The sequence below is a fragment of the Schistosoma mansoni genome, chromosome W (genome assembly GCF_000237925.1).
Source record: "Schistosoma mansoni strain Puerto Rico chromosome W, complete genome".
Taxonomy (NCBI): Eukaryota; Metazoa; Platyhelminthes; class Trematoda; order Strigeidida; family Schistosomatidae; genus Schistosoma; species Schistosoma mansoni.
In genome coordinates, this window is record NC_031502.1 from 5,476,998 (window position 1) to 5,496,852 (window position 19,855).

The following is a 19,855-nucleotide window of genomic DNA, read 5'->3' on the forward strand; positions in this document are numbered from 1 at the left end:
GGAACTTGTGACTTTTTTGGTGTCCTTGCAGATCTTCATTTTGGAAGACAAGAAAAATCGAGGGCATATCAGGTGCAAACTTTTCATTAAGCAATTTGAAAACTGCAATCAAGTCGTCTCTGATTCTTCGATATGACAGCGAGAATAGGTTTAGCTTGGTCAGTCTAGTACCATACGGGAGCTTCGCTATTCCGGGAATCAGCCTAGTTGCTGTTCTCTGAACCCTTTCCAAGAGTTCACTGTCTTTTTTAGGCAGGGGCTAGCTGTTTGTATGCAGTACTCAAGTTTAGGACATACGATCACTATATACAAAGTCAGAAACGTTTTAGCGTCGAGACGACTAAAAGCCCTGCGTATGGACCATAAAGTTCTAAAACCTTTGGCGGCTATTGCACCACAGTGTGCAGTAGTCTTTAGGTCTTGACTAACGATGACTTCTAAGTCATTGTGTGCCTGGACAATAGGTAACTCAGTGTTATTCATCGTGTATGTATCTGTACCCTGGTGGCCAATATGCATCGCAATACACTTGGAAGTATTTATCGGCAATTGCCAGGTTTGGGACCATTCAGATAATTTCTCCAGGTCGTTTTAGAGTTCTAAGCTATCATTGTTACTTTATATCGCTCTCCATATCTTGACATCGTCAGCATAGAGCAAGACCGATGACGATAGCAGACGATTGAGGTCATTTACGTACAGGAGGAATAACACTGGCCTCAAAACTGTACCCTGGGGGGCTCCACGAAGCACAGTTTCCCAGCTAGACAACTTGGAGTTCACCCGTACTCTTTGTTGACACCCAACTAGGAAGTCTTTTATTCACATCAATAGATTGCCTCCAATCCCGACATTCCTTAGCTTATATAACAGCCGGTTGTGCGGAACTTTGTCGAAAGCTTTGCTGACATCGGTGTAAGCTACGTCTACAGGTAACTTTTGGTCCTTAAGAGCGCACCAACTTTCACGAGCGACTAATAAATTAGTGAGACAAGAGTAACCTGTTCTAAAACCATGCTGCTTCTCCGAGAGGATCCGGTTTTCATCGAGATACTTAAACAGCTCCTTCCGAATAATCTTTTCTAAGATTTTAACAACCACACTAGTTAGACTAATGGGTCGGTAATTCTCAGGCTTATGTTTTGTACCTGTTTTGAAGACTTTTTCTTCCTCACATTACGTAATAATATATCAGTCCAGATGACAGCGGTGATACTTATCATGGATAGAACTGTTTACGACTGTATATTAATAGTTCATATCGTAATGTAGCACGTTATATATTGACGTTTACTTGGAAGCACGAGCGATCTGAAACAACAACACTACAGTCAGAACCGGTAAGTGCCGTTGAAGTTAGAACACAGTGTACTAGCACAACAGATATATTTTGAAACTGAAAGACACGGTTAGAGTACAAAAGGGGAAACTTACTACAAAATAGTTTTATTCATTGTTCTGCTCGTTCAGATCGCGTAGAGCTTCTTCATCCTTTTCCAGTGTGTTTACTCTTTGTAGCCCTGCAATAGAAAAACAAACTCGCATTAGAAACGTCGCATGGAATGATTATTATAACCATTACAAGATTCAGGAATAGTTTGACTCTCAATTGCTTCAATTACAGTTTATAAACAACTACCAACACCCATGTTCATCACTACCATAATAGGGGAGGCGAGTCATATGTAAAGTATTTTACAGCTTGTTTTTGCTTGAAACTATAGTTTCAGTCCAATTTTTGACTCGATAAATGATGAATTTCACTTACCTGAGTTTGCATTGTTACAAATTACCAAATAAGGCCGACTAAACATTCATTCAGGTTGTCAGCTCCAAATACGTCAGGCAACCAATAGACTGCAATAAACGCCATGTAACACGCATAAATATTACAAAAATTAACATGTGACGGAAAAATATTTTGATTAGCCGATAAAAAACGACATTAAAAACCCGCGACAACATGTAACACATAAGCGAGAATCAATGACATGACTTTTCGACCATGCCGACAATTTCGTTACTTTATATTTAAATGGTCAACCCAAATGTGATACAATTTGAACATTGTCATAAATTTATTTATGGACATTTTTTGTCATTGCGTACTGTTTCCGGACACGAACATTTATCATATTTTTATTTTACGTCCGGTTTATGGTAAACATTTTGTTTCGTGTATATCTAAACACTAACACTAAATGTCCTTGTTTTCTGAACTTACTATTGAATAATTGATCACCTCATTTCATTTTTTAAGTCATGTGTCTGGTCCTACGTTGTAGCTGACTGACTGTGTACAATCATAACAAAAAATACCAAGAACTGTGATTTCCTTACAGAGTGGGGATAGGAAATGATGGTCACATTTCGCTAGGACTAATTCATATTCATTTCTGTTATCACAGTATGTAAAAACCTAATCTTTGTGTTAATCAAATGACTAAAGGTCTCTTATTAAAATATGAGAAACGATAGAGTTCAGTATACACTGTATCTGCTTCAAAACACTTAGTTTGGCTTGCATGAATACCTTAACCTAATCAACTGATCTGATATAAATAACATTATCCTCAGAAACTCTAATGATTTTTAACGAAACTTTCAAAATATTCTCTGTCAGCTGATCAGTCGAGATTTTACACAAAATCTTTTATCCTATTATACTTCGTGAGGTTTTTGTTTACTATATTAAGTGTTTATCACAATCATTGAGACCATTCAAGTATCGTTTAGCATAGAGAATTACTGTGGTACACGGGATTACAATCGGAATCTACTTAATAGCTTTATCGATGAGTATGCTTACAGACGCTCAAAAAAGCGTCCATAAAGACATTGATTTTAATTATGTCAATACTGTTGCATTAAGGTGACAATAAACAGGTTGCTTAAGGCTTAATCATTATGCAATTCATAATTCAAACAGTGAGCACAATGCTTTAGAGGGCGCAGTAGCGACATCACATGAATATTATTTCAACAGATGCCTTAACTAATCATAATAATTCACTAGTCATATAAGAATCTTTGAAACAATATTTTGCATAATAGCTGGGGTAAATAATCGTTGCTAAAATGTGAATGTTATCAGAACAGTCGTCTCAAAATTTATCTTACATAACATGATAAAAAGACAAATAAACGTCAAATATTATCTAATGGATTTATTAATATTTTGTACACCAGCACCGAAACAAGTAGCAACAAGAATTTTTGAATTAGAATTTATATCACTTTCATTTTTGTTCGCCTCCACATCCTCTTCAGATAATTTGATAAGATTATTTTGGCTTTGGTAATGAAAATTAAATGTTACCTAAAAGAGAGAAAAAAATATCAATATGAAATCTTACTGAATGACCAATTATTTTATCTTAAATACCCAACAGTTTTTCATTCGTTCAATTATGAATTAGAGTTCAGTTTAGCAACTTTCACCATTTTGACTAGTTCAAATAATATCATTTCCACATCAGTTCATATTCTCTATGACTTCTATGGTCAAAAAGATTTAAAAAACATCTAAGAAAGCGACACAATGCACAGTAAATAAGAAATTCTAATTACGAAGAGAAAACAAAGTTTGAATAGAGTAGAACATTAAAAAATGTACTGCTTTCGTATGTAAACTACCAATACAAAGATGAAATTTATCATTCATTTGAAAGGAGTACAAGAAACCACTTTATTAATGAGTCTAAGAAATAAACGACAGAAAAAGATAGATTAAGGCTAAAAATCTCAACGATGTAATAGGAAGAATATATTGTTTCAATATGTCAAAAGACAGACATCAAAAAGTAGAAAGAAGCCGTTATAATTCAGTAAGTTGTTTTAAACTAACGTGAAAAAATGTACTCATTTAATTTCTGTATATCGAAGGTAACATTTATTGATATTAACTGACAAACCACAAGCAACATGTTTTGTGGAATCGATGAAACAAACTAGTGATTTTTGTAAACACATTATATTTCCAAATGAATCCCGATAGAAAATACGTAACATAGTTCCTACTTGTTTGAGTTGACACGGTTTCATAAATGTGTGTTGCCTTGGTAGGATTACTTTCAAATCAAGTTTCGTTCAATCTAAATATCTCCCAAATGTAAATGATGGATATCTCGTCATACTACCATAGAATGTTGCAGAAACTATTGGACTTCATAGTTCATAGCATGGACTGGTTATAGTGAGGCAGACACTGAGAGTTAGGAAGTGATGAACAGTTATTTTATCCTAGTATGAAACTATTAGATAGTCTACATTCATGATCCACATCTGGAGATCGAAACCAAGATGTTCACTTATGACAGAGAATGTCTAAGTTTGACGACAGAGTCGACATCCAGTGGTTTATCCGTTCAACTTTAGCGAATCCATGACATTGCACAGTCATCTCACACTATCACCGGTAGGTGACCGTTTGACACCCAATATGAGTGAACTCCATTGACCATGACTTTTCACCAAAACACCGAGAATCATATTCCAAAACTAGTCACTAGTGAGAAAATGAATATTATCAGTGTATAGGGATTGTGGAGATTTCCCAAGAGTTGTAACTGGTAGAATTGAACGATAGCCGCTCCATTTGGAAAACTGATTAGAGTTGGTATTATACCACCGGAACGCAAACTCAATAGTTCTAATGCTTACGTGTTCACACCGACACCTGAAAGCTATAAATTTGATTCCAAGTATGGTCGTGTATACTCACTGCTTAGGAGTCCCATACTAGGATGGAACGCCTATACAATGCTTCCCAGCTCTTAGTAGTTATCAACGTAGAGTTGTTGAGTATTGATTGATATCATGAATCGATTTATGTTAGACCACTACTGAAAACGCGGAAGCACTGGACAGCCGTTTCGTCCTAGTATGGGACTCCTCGGCAATGCGTATCCACGACTCCGCACGCAGGATTCGAACATAGGACCTTCAGTCTCGCGTGCGAACGACTAACTTCCAGACCACTGGGCTGTCATCCAGCGGTGTTATGTTTAACTTCAACCAATCCACGATATTGTGCGACCATCTTCCATTATCTTTGGTGGGTAACTGCCTCAAATACGACACGGATTAGCTCCCCTGGTCACGGCTCCTCACTAGGACTCTTAATAGTTAATTAACTAAAACCAGTTCGTGAGGTAAACTGTGAAACTCGTAATGTTAGTTTTCCGTCTATTCATAACGACCATGTTCAACAGTCGTACAGTATAAAAACAAATTATATGTTAATGATACCGAAGTTGAATTAATGTGAGTTTTTTAAGTTCATGTTAAGATAAACTTGAACCTGTAATATGTAGCAATTTACTACTACAACAGAATTTTAATTGATTGACTTACTCCAAGGAATTTTTGAATGAGCCTTAATGTGCAAACAGAATATTCGGACAAGTTTCCAACAGCCAAACGGCTAGCATTACGTCCACTTTCACAAGCCATCAGGACGAAAGCCAACGATTGGGTTCCCGAATCAATGAAGCCCCCTCTGTAAATCTTGCACATTCAAAAAACAACATAACACAGTATATACATTATAACCTTTGGTATAATAAGTGAAAATGATCTGACACTTATGTGGAATGCGTAGACATGTATTATTCGACTAAATGTGGAAGTAATATATAATTTCCAAAAGTATCTCAAAGATAGACATCTTAAACGGTTTCATCTATTGAATTTAAAACATTCAAAGGAACAGTAAATTCCTGACTTTAACTGATAACTTATATTTGCGGAGGGTGACTTAAAGGTTAAGGTATTCGCCTCTCAGTCAATAGGTCACACCGCTCCACCTACTGCAGTTTGGGCAACCGGGTAGTACTATCATCCTTTACACTTAGAGTGTGACTCGTATTGAAGCACCTAATGAATGCGTTAATTTGAAAACAAAGTGACCTGATAGAGTTCTATTTAGATCATCTTCCAATATTTCAGGTAATAAGGACAAAGAGGAGTCCACTAGATTGGTTTTAGGGATGAAAATTAATGAGAAACAAATTTACTGACAAAGAAAGCTACTGAATTGCGAGCTGAAATGTATGTCATTAACTAAGAAAGATTCTTAGTTCCATCAACATTACTTTTAATTACAAAAGGGTAGAAAAGTATTCATTCATGTACATCCTGACTATTAAACTAATTTTAAGGATACCGAGAGAAGTTGAGGATTAACTATCGCTAACTACGAATTCAGATGCATAATATTTGGTTTGAAAATGGAAGAATGCTTTATTTTGCATTAAAGGAAAGATCACTATTGCATTTTGGGAGAATACTCACTCAAACCATAAATTATAAAGAAACTAGTTGTCTTCTCATATGTAGCATATATCCGAAAAAATAAAATCACTTACTTCAAATAAGGTGGATTCATCTTAGCTAAATGGGTTACAAGAAGATAGTACCTATACTTCAGCTGAGAAGTCCCAAAATCAAACATGATTACAAAAGATAATTCACGAAACAGTTTGTATTAAATGACTGATTCGGTGAATTGTTCGAACACATGTTAATAAATGAACTTCATTAAATTGCTACAGTTATTCTGTACAGAAATCAATAAGCGGATACATAAGAAGTGACATTATACAAACAACTGTGACTAAGAATCCGACTGGATATGTGTACAAGCCCAAAAAGCGAAAATGATAGTATCGGAAAATATTGAGAAATTCTTTTTAATTAACAACTAATGAATTAGCTAACATGAATGTGATTGATGAACCAATGAAGGACACAATTCATAAAACAAGGTCGATCGCAATGTATATGCACTCAAATTGTTAGCAACAAGCCACACCTAATTGAATTTTTATTGTTTCCTGCTCTTCTGAAAAATGCGTTCATTCTATCTGTTGATCACCATGACGTAAATATATATACTCTCTCTCTAAATCTTGAGTGCCAGTCTTCCTTCGGACAAACCTATTCACGGTCTTTTCAAACTATATTCACAACGCTTAGTTTTTCTCACTATAGTTAACACATTATTTCGACTCCTTTCCTACTTATCTTGTTAACTTCATCTCATCATGCTAATATGGTATGGCAACTTGGGCCAACCCAAGCTCCATGTTGATTATGAATGACTGCATTAGTAAAACGTTAACTATATGGAACTACTGGGCTGAAAGGAAAAAATCTGACCTAAATACACCAGTATTTATTTTGATATCATTTAGAATAAATAATATGAGTAAATAATGATGTGAAATCTATAGTGACTCAATTGAAATGTTGCAGGGCACATCTTCGAAAATTTGTTAAGGTCAATAAAATACGTAGAAGAATTGTAAACATTCCGCAGAGAATTATAAACAAGGTTTATGTAAAAAAAAACTACCATAAACCTTGAGAAAGATGATTTAACCTATAAAGTTTGCTTCAGATTCTCCAAAATGAGCTATTGAAGAGTTAGTTCATATATTCGATGACATTCAATTACATTTATGCTATGGAGTCTTTGATTCTTCCCTTGCTTCGTAATATAGAATTTTCAATTTACAATGCACCTAGATTTTAACCTAAGGATTCCGATCAGTTGGATTTCAAGTATCCGATCTCATGATTGATCAAATCAAACTAGATTTAGTTAGACGTAATCTCTAATTTTTCAACATTCTAGTTACTTTTATCTAGTAACATTACGATAACATTTAAGACAATTCGAGGTTGAATAACACAGACACTTTTGACATTTTACCATAATGTCATTAACTTCATTGATCCATAGTAGATTTCCAGTGCTCTTCGATGCTTAGATACCCAAAATGTTGTGGTCAAGTACGTTAAATTTTATTGCAATCAACCGTTAAATAGTATAACCTGTATGTAGTTGGTGAGAACACCCTTCAAGAAAATACGAATGTATACTATTAAGCTGGAGATTTTGGCCTTGGTGTTTTGTCTGATATTACTTAGTGACAAAAACCAGATAATAAACAAACTAAGCATTCATTCAAGTGATAACTTTTTTATCACTTAAAATGGTTATGTTATAGGATACAGAGATTTCAACGTTTTTATAGAGGCTGTTCCCGCTTGGAAATGTTTACAGAAAGTAGTAACTATTCCAAGTGCATAGTCTGCTGGTTAGATACATGAAACTCTTTAAGTTCAAATAGTGAATTTCTCAACTTCATACATGACAAAAAAAAATGTTAATTAAACCTACCGAGATGAGTAACAATGAAAACAGGATTATACTAATAAATGGATACCTGATCTAATAGTCGGTGTGCTGCTAATTTTCCTATGGTTTCCGCATCCATAAGAACATTATCACTCCCTTCAGGTTCCGACATTGCTTCTGCAGAATAAACACCACCGTCTTTACGTTCCGCCCACAGAGTCAGACCAAATCCAGGGCTTTTGCCTGCATATTGACCCTGAAGAAATTGGTAAAAGTACCACAAAATGCTAAAAGTTAACTAAAACTAAATCTAAAAATATTTTTAGTTGTATGCTCATACATCAACGCAAAGTAAAAATCAGTATGTATGTTTAAAAATACCAGTATAGAAAAAACTACCTATTGGTTCTAATTAGTCATATAACCGATTCCAACCTTATTTGACCAGAAACGATGAATGAAAAACTGTACATTTTTGTCCACATTCTAATACCAAAGATTAAAGAAAGGTGGATCGACTAAAATTTTATTTTAGCATTTAGATCACCTATGATAGGGGGAACAATAAATGAAGTACAGCACAGATATAGGGCTTTAGTAATGGGAAATATACATTGGAGATGCAAGTACAACGCAAGGTGAGCTGATCTATGGAGCAGTTAGATAAAATCATATGATATAGTACATTTAAGGTCATATTTAAAGTATTTCTAGAAAAACCTAGGAGCTGCAGTCGTCAGGTGAACCTGCAAAGGTTATGAATAGTTATGATTCAAAGTTAATATATCATACATAATTATAAAAATACGTCAACCACAGTTAGTGTTGATGACCAAAATTGAAGCCCATGAATTACTTTGTGTGATGGGAACTGCGGTAAAAACCAGAGACTTTCATGCAGTTAGATCAAAGTACTTTCCATGAGCTCAGATGTCGTCTGTATTGACTGTTTTCTTTTAATTACATAGATATTTTTTAAAATGAATGGTTTGATCATGAAACCTTCATGATTTCTTAACCACATAAATGTATACCTTAAGAGTGATTTGCAGAAATTCTTTTGTTTGTTAATAGATGGTTGTCCCTATGGCTAGAGATTTAGTTTGTTATTACCGATAATTGTGAAGTGACGGAGTGGATGACAAAAAAGTTGATGACTAATATATTTCTGATATACGTGAGAATAAACTACATTGATTTCTACATTTTAAAATGGTGTTTTTGTCTGTCTATTTTCAACCACTGTGTGATAATTATTGCCCTGGTATGGCTGAGAGTGGGGAAAGTCCTCTCTCTCTCTCTCTCTCGAAATGCTCTCATATGGCCAAGCATAAATAGCCTCTGCCAGGGAAGTCCTATTCACTGCCTTCTAGCCGTGAGGGTGGTGTTTACGAAATTGAGAAGACGAAAGGCGAATTTCCAGCACTTTAACTGAGTTGGTGGATACCGAAGATCCATCTAAGGAAGTTGGAAAACCCTGATTCCAAACCATTACTGTACATGGGCTCCAGGATCCTAGGGAAACAAATGAACCTATTATTGGTCACCGGATACCATGGGACTGCATCTCCTTACGTGCTCCACTGCTTTGTGGATTAGGCCTTTAGGTCAAAGGCTCGGGGTGTGACCCCCTAAGAAAACCACCTGTTCCGGTTTGAGAACCCGAGCAGTATCCTAACCTTTACACAAGTCGGATGGTTTGTGTGGCGCATATCTATTTGGGGCCTCCTTGTACCAATGTTTATGTGTTAAATAAATATATAATTACATTTATTATTTCTTAGTTACCAGTTTGCTGTGTTGTTTTAAAGTATGAGCCAAAGCACCGTTTCACCTGATTGTACAATTTTATCATAAACTCTAAGCGTATGGCAGAAATACTGTAAACGTTTCCATATCATTAATCAGTCAACCTGGAAACTTAAAAACAGGCGTCTGCATTATTTAGGCATATTTAGATTACACACCTCACCCCGCTTAAACGGTAGCCAGTCAGCTTCAACATAGAACCAGATACATATATGCATCGGTCCAAGTTGCCACACTTTATTAGCACAACAAGGTGAACACTAAATTCATAGAACTAGTTACTTCAATGGTGGTAATATATAAAAGATTGTGTATAAGGATACAGGAAAAGAAAATTAGTTCGTAGACAGAGAGGTATAAAGTAATTTTGTTCTTACTGTTTAAGGAAAGACAGGGAGTGTATACACCTACGCCATTGTGATCGATTCTCAGTCGTGTCACAGAGTCTCCAACCATTCGTTACGATAGTCATGAGGACCCCAATTAAGTAGTCTGCAACTACCTAAATGGCTCAGACCAGAAGTTAGTGACTTCAAGCACTGATGCCACGTTTCGGTTTGGTCGCCCCTAACTTTCTTCCATCTGTTTCCAACACTAGTCAGCATTGCGAGCCGTGGTAATCGATGGTCGGGTAAGTGAAATACGTGGTCCAACTATCTCAATCGATGTAGATTCACAATCTCATCAACTGGTTTACCATCATTATCATATCGTGCACCTAAACCCACTATTCTTACCTGATGAACCCAGGAGATGCAAGCAATATATCAAATACTAGTAACTTATGAGTAACTTAAAGGTTACGTTCCGCAGCCGTAAAGTAGAACAGGACGAACTGCTGCACGGTATACTCATCCTTTTATCGATAGATGGATACGTCTCCTTCGCCTTAGGTGACGTAAGTTGGAAAAAGAAAAACAAGCTTTTTGGATTTGTGCAGAGATTTTGCCAGACACCAACCCATTAGGGCTGAACAGACTTCCAAGATAAATGAAATTGTCGACGCGTTTCACTACTTCACCCCCTATCCTTAGTTCAGGTGTTGATGTAGACCAGTCCTGAAGCAACGACTATTTTATTACTATTTATTTAAACACATAAATATTGGTACAAAAAAGCACCAGATAAATATGCGCCACACAGATCAAATGAGATTTGTGTGAGGGCTATGATACTGCCCAGGTGCCCAAACTGAAACAGGTGGTTTTCTTAGGGCCCACTCCCGGAGCCTTTGACCTAAAGGTCTGATTCAAAAGGCAGTGGAACATCGTGAGGAGATGCAGTCCCATGGTAGCCGGTGACCAACAACAGGTTCATACGCCATTCGTTCCATCAGGATACTGCAGCCCATGTGCACCATTGGTTTGGAATCAGGGTTTTTCAACTCCTCTAGGTGAACTCGCCATGTCCACCAACCCGGTTAAAGCGCCGGACATTCGCAACGACTAGGATTTAGAGAAGGAGAAACACATCCCAAACATCGTGGCATTGTTACTCAGTGCTACCAAAAGAATCTGCATTTTATCGGCGTCTTCATCAAACAGGACAATGTCATCTGCGTATTCCAAGTCGACAAGTGAACCTCTTGGAAAGAGATCGAATCTTGAAGATTCAGTCGACAAGAAAGTTATTTCCAGCAGTAGGTCTATGGTGAAGCCTTGTCGGACACCACTCGAGGTTGCAAAATTAGGCGACAGTTCACCATGAGCTCTTACTCGACTAACAGTGTTCGAGTGAAGTGACTTCTGAGGTACGCCTTTCAATGACACTGCCACAAAACCTCTGGGTCTACAGAGTCAAGTGCTGCTTCTAAGTCAAGAAAAACCGGACATCGATAAGCATGTCTGAGTTCTAAAACCTGACGAGTGATGCATATGTCGTGATGCAGCTACGACCACGTCTGAAGTAAAACTGATTTTCTTGTGTTTGTAGTTCACGAGTCCTCGTTAAGCGTCCGATAATTACTGAGGCTAGTACTTTAGTCAGTCAGCTACAACGTAGGACCAGGCACATATATGCATCGGTCCAAGTTGTCGTACCTCATTAGCACAACAAGGTGAACACCAAATCCATAGAACTAATTACTTCAATGGTGGTAATATATAAAAGATTGTATATCAGGATATAGTACAGGAAGAAAGAAAGGTATAAAGTAATTTTAATCTCACAGTTTAAGGGAAGACAGGGAGTGTATACACCTACGCCATTGTGATCGATTCTCAGTCGTGTCACAGAGTCTCCAACCATTCGTTACGACAGTCACAAGGACCCCAATTAAGTAGTCTGCATCTACCAACATGGCTCAGACTAGAGGTTAGTGACTTCAAACACTGATGCCATGTTTTGGCATCAAACTAATCCCTCTATGGTTATCATAGGATGATTTTGACCCCTTCTTATATATTGGGACAATCAGTGATTGAGACCAGTCGGATGATATCACATCCAACTCTCCTTATGCTTAAAATTAGTGTTTGCTAAAAATAAACTATTGTCTGAGCACAGTTGCAGTAGTATCTGTTCGCTAAGCCGGAGTACTAAAATACCCACCTAAATGTCTTTCTGTTTGATTAAAGTTACCTACTTGGGCATTACAGTCACCTGCTACTAGTACTATGCCTGAGTGTCTAGTTTCTTGAAGGAGTTTGGAAAGCTTTCTGTAAAATTCATCTTTCACTTCATCATGGCTGCAGTCAATGGGAGCGTAGGCAGAAACGACGAAAAGGTAAAGACGTGTGTCCCTATCCTTCCGAGTTCTTAAGGAGCCATTCAGCCGAACACTACATAGACGATCGTTATCGGAGACCCACTCTAATAGCGCTTGTTCTGCTTTCGTACTTAGTGCTATGCCTACACCTGCAAGTCCATGACAACTAGTCATCGGGTCGCCAGATAAATGGAAAATGTATCGCGTCGGCTCTCCGTTTTGGCGAGGTAAGGACGCGTAAATATCCACACTAGGATCTTGTATGTGTGTTTCGGAGACACAGCATACATCAATGGTACGAGATTCTGGAGTTTCAACCAAGGAGTCCTGCTGGTCGATTTGACATAGGGTGAGTACGTTGAAAGTCAGTCAGCTACAACCTAGGACCAGGCACATATATGCATCGGTCCAATTTGCCATACTTCGTTAGCACAACAATGAAGTGAGGTTTCAGTGGACCTAGGACATAGTTTTGCGCACTAGAATCGTTGGCCATGGCGACTTTATTTTATTTATTTATTTATTTAATACAAACATTGGTACAAGGAGGCCCCAAATAGATATGCGCCACATAAACCATCCGACTTGTGTAAAGGTTAGGATACTGCTCGGGTTCTCAAACCGGAACAGGTGGTTTTCTTAGGGGGTCACACCCCGAGCCTTTGACCTAAAGGCCTAATCCACAAAGCGGTGGAGCACGTAAGGAGATGCAGTCCCATGGTATCCGGTGATCAATAATAGGTTCATTTGTTTCCCTAGGATCCTGGAGCCCATGTACAGTAATGGTTTGGAATCAGGGTTTTCCAACTCCCTTAGATGGATCCTCAGTATTTATCATGGTCTTACTTGAGAAGGAAGTCAAAAGAGAAAGTTTAGAGTTGAAAGTCAAGGTAGGAAAAATAATTTACGTGTTAGCCCCATACCTGTTGGGACCTTACCGCCGGAGACCGATCTCAATGGGATTAGGCGAGGGGTGCATTTTTAGGGTCAACCTTTTCTAACCCTTCCGTCCCTTGTGGGAAGGCAGCATCACTGTTATGCTGGTTGTCTGGAGGAAACACCTTACTGCCGTTACACTTCTGTACACACAGCAGTACGACTTTGCCCTCGGATTTTGCGTTTGCTGCTTTTAGTCTTACCGCTCATCAACTGACCTATCTGGCATGTTAGAACCTTGGGGAACGATTGTTCCAGCCAGTATAGCTTGGTTGGTTCATTAAGATAGGCAAGCCCGACCACCACGTCAAGGTAGCAGCAACGGTCAGCCTTTAAACAGTAGAGGTCCAACACAGAAAACTATGTCATCGAAACGCGCCAACATAACAATATAAAATTTCAGTCCAAAAACCATGAAACAGTTGATAAGCACTAATACTCATGTGATGAAAACCCAGGGAGCAAAACACAATGTGATCTATACGTGGAACAACATTAACAAAAAATAGCCTAAATTTCAACGACATTAAAGGATATGTAGCACTTGATAATTTTAATTTTCAACTATAAACTAACCTTTCGATGATCGATTGTAAAGTATACATCACTTAGAAATTGATTGAGAACCGATTTTGCACCAGACACTAAGGATTGTCCGTACGAGGAGCTAACACGACAGCTCCATGAAATACCACGAACTCTGAAAAATTATTCGTTCTGAGTGAGTGAATTAAGAAGCATTTGAAAAATTTAATTCATCGTGGGAGATTGATCTAATTCAAACCAGTAGACAGTGAGCTTGCTAAATTTACATTCAGACATGGATGTTTCAAACTAGTTTTACAATGTATCCTGTTTCACAAGACATTTACAGGAATCCTGGTGATATAAGGTACCCAAAATATGCGCAACACAAATGAGGCGACGATTTGTGAAATGGTGGAAGATGAGATGTAACGAAGAAAGGAGCAGAAATTGTATTCGGTAGAAAATCTAGTTCCGCTAGAAATACAGTCAAAAATTATTCCTTACAGTTACGGTCAGCTTGTATAACTATTATGAAGTATCCCGAAAAGCTACAGCAGGATCACCAATGGTTTCCATTCTCAGTCATTTTCGATAACATCTAAAGCCATTAAGTTGCGCTATCTCTAGAGTCAAAATCACCGAGTTGGAAAAAATTCAACAGATGCCCTCGGAAGCAGATGGGTGGAAATAGGAAATCGCTGGACATCAGCTCAAAAGGACCAGGCTAGAAAAATATATTATTTAACCAAAAGAAACTAAAATTCCTTGTCTTTAAAAGCCAGCATACAAATAAAATAAACCTTTGACAATCTTATAAGTACATCAGGTTTGCCAGTGTTAAAATGATAACCTGAACCAGTGTTAATTTATGCACTGATTGAGTAGTGACAATTTCATGGGAACCATAGAAAATACTCATAAGACTGATCTGTTTAAATATGGATGGGATCCGAGTACGTGGTTTGACTTGATGATTGAGTACTGAGAACTGAGGAAATACGGAATAAAAATTACAAGAAAATGAGAGTACTCAGTAGTTGATAGAGTTAAAATCAACATTCGGACAGGAACAAATATATGTTGAACCAAGTTTCTATTCCAAATCAACACCATTAGCTAAAGCTAATATGTATGACATACACATGGGTTATGTACATTCAACATAAAACCATTCTAACACCTTAGTGCATAATTTATGCACATTACAGATAGAGTTGGTTAAACGCCAAGATGTTTTAGTTATAGCCGATTTAGGAAATATGAGGAAGTTAGGGACAACAGATTGAAATTATTCAGATTGAATAACGGAATCACTACAGTGAACACTTAAAGAAACCTCGTACCTACCTATAAACTTTTCCAACATCAATCTTGTCAATAGGAACAACTCCACTACAAGGCCTGGAAGAAAACAACACTTCACCCCCGCCACCAGGATATACACCACGTTTCTGAATATCGATTTTTGTTGAGGCGCCAGCACTTAAACCAATAGAGCTGCGGTAGATAGGTAACCACGAATGTACGATCATGTCTACAGACGGATCATAAGGAACATTCGAAACCCCGACTAGTGTTGCTTCAATAGGAGTTTTACAAAACGGTGCAACCATGAGCAGGAATTCCAAATAATAACCGATACCTCGATCATTTGAACATTCGAGGCTGAAACTGCCTCCAATCAGAGTCCCCGGGGAAACAGACACAATAGTACCTATTTAAAACTGAAAAGGCAACTGTAGAAAAAACCTGTATCGTTAATTTTGATTGCTGTCCCATTCGATATTTTGTCGGCAAGCTTCAATAAGCAGACCTCAGCATTATCGACTCCTGGACTATCGTTTTTGTGACGAATACGTTTTAAAACAAGTTTTTTACAGCTGATTAGACTGAGCGCTATCTTCACCCTAAAATTACCATGCCCTTCCAGGAGTATGGTGGAAACCATGAGACCAAATCTGCCTCCACGACCTTGAGTGGATTTGTTCAAGCCCAGCATCCCGTATCTGAAGTGCAGGAGGTTTGTTGGGTTTGTGTTATGTTGTATCAGTTGTTACTGTTCGCACAAGGAAGTAGTCCTTTGACGTATGTAAACCAAATAATGTCGTTCAAAATCATTAAAAGGTGTTATACTTCTCTTTTAGTGAAGCAACTTGTTTCTGAATAATTGTCTATTGGGAACATGCCGTTATACCCGCTTCCTTGAAAATCGTATTAGTTTCTAAAAATGACTTGGCGATAATAAATCCAGTGACATGCAATTCTAGGGGTTGTTTATTTATGTTGGCAGGGAGATGCTCGATGCTATTTGTCGAGATCATAATTCACACCTTCAGAGAAAATTTAAATTTTGCCCAGAATTAGAACTTTTTCTTCAGTATTTACCCAGTGTTATTCTAAAATCCCCTTTTTCGGCTACTTGCACAATCTTTCACTTCCTGAAATATTTCGTTTGATGTAAGTGAACAGTTAAGGTGACTGATATCGAACAGACATTTTTAATGCTTTATTGCGTTTGGTGGCTTTAAAAGATGAATATGAACATATTTCTATCAGTTTACAAACTACGCATCCACAATACATTCAAGTAGAGAGATTGCGGATAGGTAAGTAATTAGATTACAGGCTTCCTCGTGATATCGACCTGAATAATTCATAGAGCGTGTATAATTACGCGCTCCCAATGAGAGGGAGAATATTGCCCACCTAAATCTTCATCCACTGTTAAAAAAATTGCAATCATGCTGTTTTGTCATTCATGTCCAGGACTTGTGACACTTCGGGTACTTTGTGTATTGTGTGAAACTATCAGATAAACTCTTATTCTTCCATAGCTTATTGAGGACAGTTGCGATTCAGAGTTTGTCTCCATACAATTTGTTCGTCATCCTTATCAAAACTTTTGTTGCTTGTCTATTGACGTGGTCTATGATATCGATCTCTCTCCTCAGAATGAGTGCATAACAACGTTTTAACTTTGGGATGAGACTGTGATTACGTCCAACAGTGTTCAAAACAGTTCTCTGTGATGAAACCAAACTGCCTTCATATGAAGTGCAGACTAATGAGATACGATTTTAATGAGGTAAGTCTTTTTGGGCTTAATCTTCATGTGACATTTTGACAGATTATGTACGAAGCCGTTCTCAACTGCCATTTTTCTCTCATTATAAAGATTATCTGATTTTCCAGACTAACTAAGGAACAGGCATCCAAGATTTGGGACAGTAAGACCCATTTTCATCCTTTTCACTTTCAATGGGGTTTCGTCCTGTGAGTTAGACACTGTTCCGTGAAGACTTCGTTATTCTTCTGAACAACATAATTCACATAAACTTCAGGTGGAAGTTTGGTATCCAGCCTTATCTACAAACGATGAACAGATTGTGCCTTCAATCTTGGTCTTAACTGGTTACGGCTGATCTTTAACTTGTCGAACTCTGCATATTTACTTTGATTGTCTTCACTTTCGAAGTGATTCTTGATCCTCTATTTGTCAGTGATTTTTCTGGTTGTTGAATGAATTAAGTTGATTTCCATGTTTCGTTGATTATAAGTGAACCGAGTGCCTAACCTGCAAAATGATTCTATGATCCCCTGTTGTTTCCCTTCATTCAGAATTGCAATGTTTTTCCTATTGATTGCACGAGTACATGGTTGTCCATGACACTGATATAATCAAAAATACATCCTATCGTATGACAACTAGTCAGTGTTCATGCAGAGGAAAATGAACACGGTCCCCGCTTTGCCTAATGAAGTGTTTCCCGTAGTTGCGACTGTTTGTTCTGCAAATGGTGTTCGAATTTTTTCTCAGTTATTTTATTCTTGTGTATGTCTAACACTGACTGTAGTGATTTGGCTGGCATATGTGCTGTAGTCATATTAGTATTATTATAATTTTTAATATGCAACTTATATATACAGGGTGTCCTGCTTGTTGATTCCCACCACTAATTTCTTGATTGCTGATGAATTTGACTGATGTTCATTAATGAGCTTTCAATAATAGCCGTGCTTTATAAAATCTCAATCATACCATTTCGGATTTCAATGCCATAGGCGTGCTGAAGCATTTCATTGCCCATTCGGGAAAAGTAATTAAGCAGCAGAGTTGGTGATTCCCAGTGCAATTGATGTAGTAGTTCGGAATTTGATAAGAGTGAGATGGTCCCACCCATAGACCAACTACAGTTACTAACGGTCCAATGAACAGATAAAGAGGGAGGGTTGGGTAAGGGGTAAACAGCCTCATCATGTCGTAAAAGCATTCTCTCTAAAAAAACTAACCAGAAGAAAATTTTAAGCAATTCAAACTCTGACATTTAAGTCGATGGATATTCATGTAGAAAACATTTGATGCCCCATGGTAAATGCCGAGATTTTTCGGATGTCACGAGGCCGATGCCCTCGTAACGAACAGAGCAACAATTAGGTGGGTACCTGAAATGTCTGGATAATGTGAGAGACTAGAAAGACAAGTTAAATAGCTGCGGTTCTAAGAATCAGTGAAACCAATTAGACTCAAACTGGACAGAAAAGACAAGATTCGGGGGATATGCTGTTGTACTTTGGTCATAAAAAAGAAAATACTTTACACAAAAGAGTTGTACTGATTCTGTCTCAAATAGCACGAAGAACACTTAAAAGATGGGAATCTCATGGAACTAGAATCATCGGGGCATCTCGCAAATCAAGAAGTAGGGGATCACAATGAGTGTTATCCGATATTATGCACCGACTAACGATAGCAATAAACACTATGAAGACCGGTAATATGATAGGATGCAGTCGGCGGTGAGACGTGCTCAGGAAAGGATTCAACCATCCAGATGGGATACATAAACGCCATGGTTGTCAGAACCTTCAGTATGAACGTCAGGATAGTTCTACTGTATGGAACTGAAACTTGGAAAAAATATTACAACCATCATCAAAATGGTACAAGTATTTGTAAACAATTGTCTATGCAGGAGACTCAATGTTCGTTGGCCGGATACCATCAGCTGGGACATTTGTAGTACATGTTCAAGCCATAGAAATTGGCGTTTCAAGATTATGACTCCTGTTCAATTATCAACACTGTCCCCGAACGTCCGTATTACCACTATGATGTTTACTACAACCATTATCAAAAAGGTACAATTGTTTACACAGGGTACACAATGTTCGTTGGCTGGACACCATCAGTAACAGCCTACTGTGGGAGGAGGAAATTAGGATAAAGTTCCGGAGATGTAAATGGCTTATTGCGAGAGTTATCCAGCTTCATTAAGAGGCAAACCCTGAAGTGGAGTCCGAAAGAAGAAAAGACACTTTGTATCGGTAATCGGAGGCGAACTTCTGAAGAATGAATAGCAGTTTTTAAAAATTCGGAAAGGATTCCCCAGGACGGAGTCGATTTTAGAATCCTGGCGAGTGGCCTATGCTCCTTCACGATAGGTAAATTTTCAAGTAGGTAAGTAATTAGGTGTTCGCTCCCGATACTCTCTAGTCTTCAAGTTTTGTGTTAGTTCTGGTTATCGACACATAACTATGATGGCTTATCCGGGCTTATCTGTTTCAGTGAACCCTATGTTGCTGTGGACGTTGTTCATAAAACCTTATGCATTTTATCCATCACTTTTGATGATGATGATTATGAGGTTCTTATTTTCTACCTGGTCACCAATTTATAGATTTCCGTTTGGTTATGAATGCTACTAAATATTGTGAATTGATCCGAACAA

General features: G+C 37.7%; 2 protein-coding genes across 2 annotated transcripts; both read right to left on the bottom strand.

The window, feature by feature from the left end:
- Window positions 1-3,152: 3,152 nt before the first annotated feature.
- On the bottom strand, window positions 3,153-16,125 carry Smp_102450 (putative rna 3' terminal phosphate cyclase; the record flags this gene model as incomplete). Its single annotated transcript, XM_018799999.1, has 6 exons — window positions 3,153-3,319; window positions 5,356-5,508; window positions 8,235-8,402; window positions 14,175-14,298; window positions 15,474-15,840; window positions 15,876-16,125. The coding sequence occupies 6 exons, from the start codon at window positions 16,123-16,125 to the stop codon at window positions 3,155-3,157; spliced, it is 1,227 nt and encodes a 408-aa protein (XP_018653856.1). The 3' UTR covers window positions 3,153-3,154.
- A 565-nt stretch (window positions 16,126-16,690) lies between these two features.
- Window positions 16,691-18,307, bottom strand: Smp_179100 (hypothetical protein; the record flags this gene model as incomplete). Its single annotated transcript, XM_018800000.1, has 2 exons — window positions 16,691-16,770; window positions 18,166-18,307. The coding sequence occupies 2 exons, from the start codon at window positions 18,305-18,307 to the stop codon at window positions 16,691-16,693; spliced, it is 222 nt and encodes a 73-aa protein (XP_018653857.1).
- Between the last annotated feature and the right edge of the window lie 1,548 nt (window positions 18,308-19,855).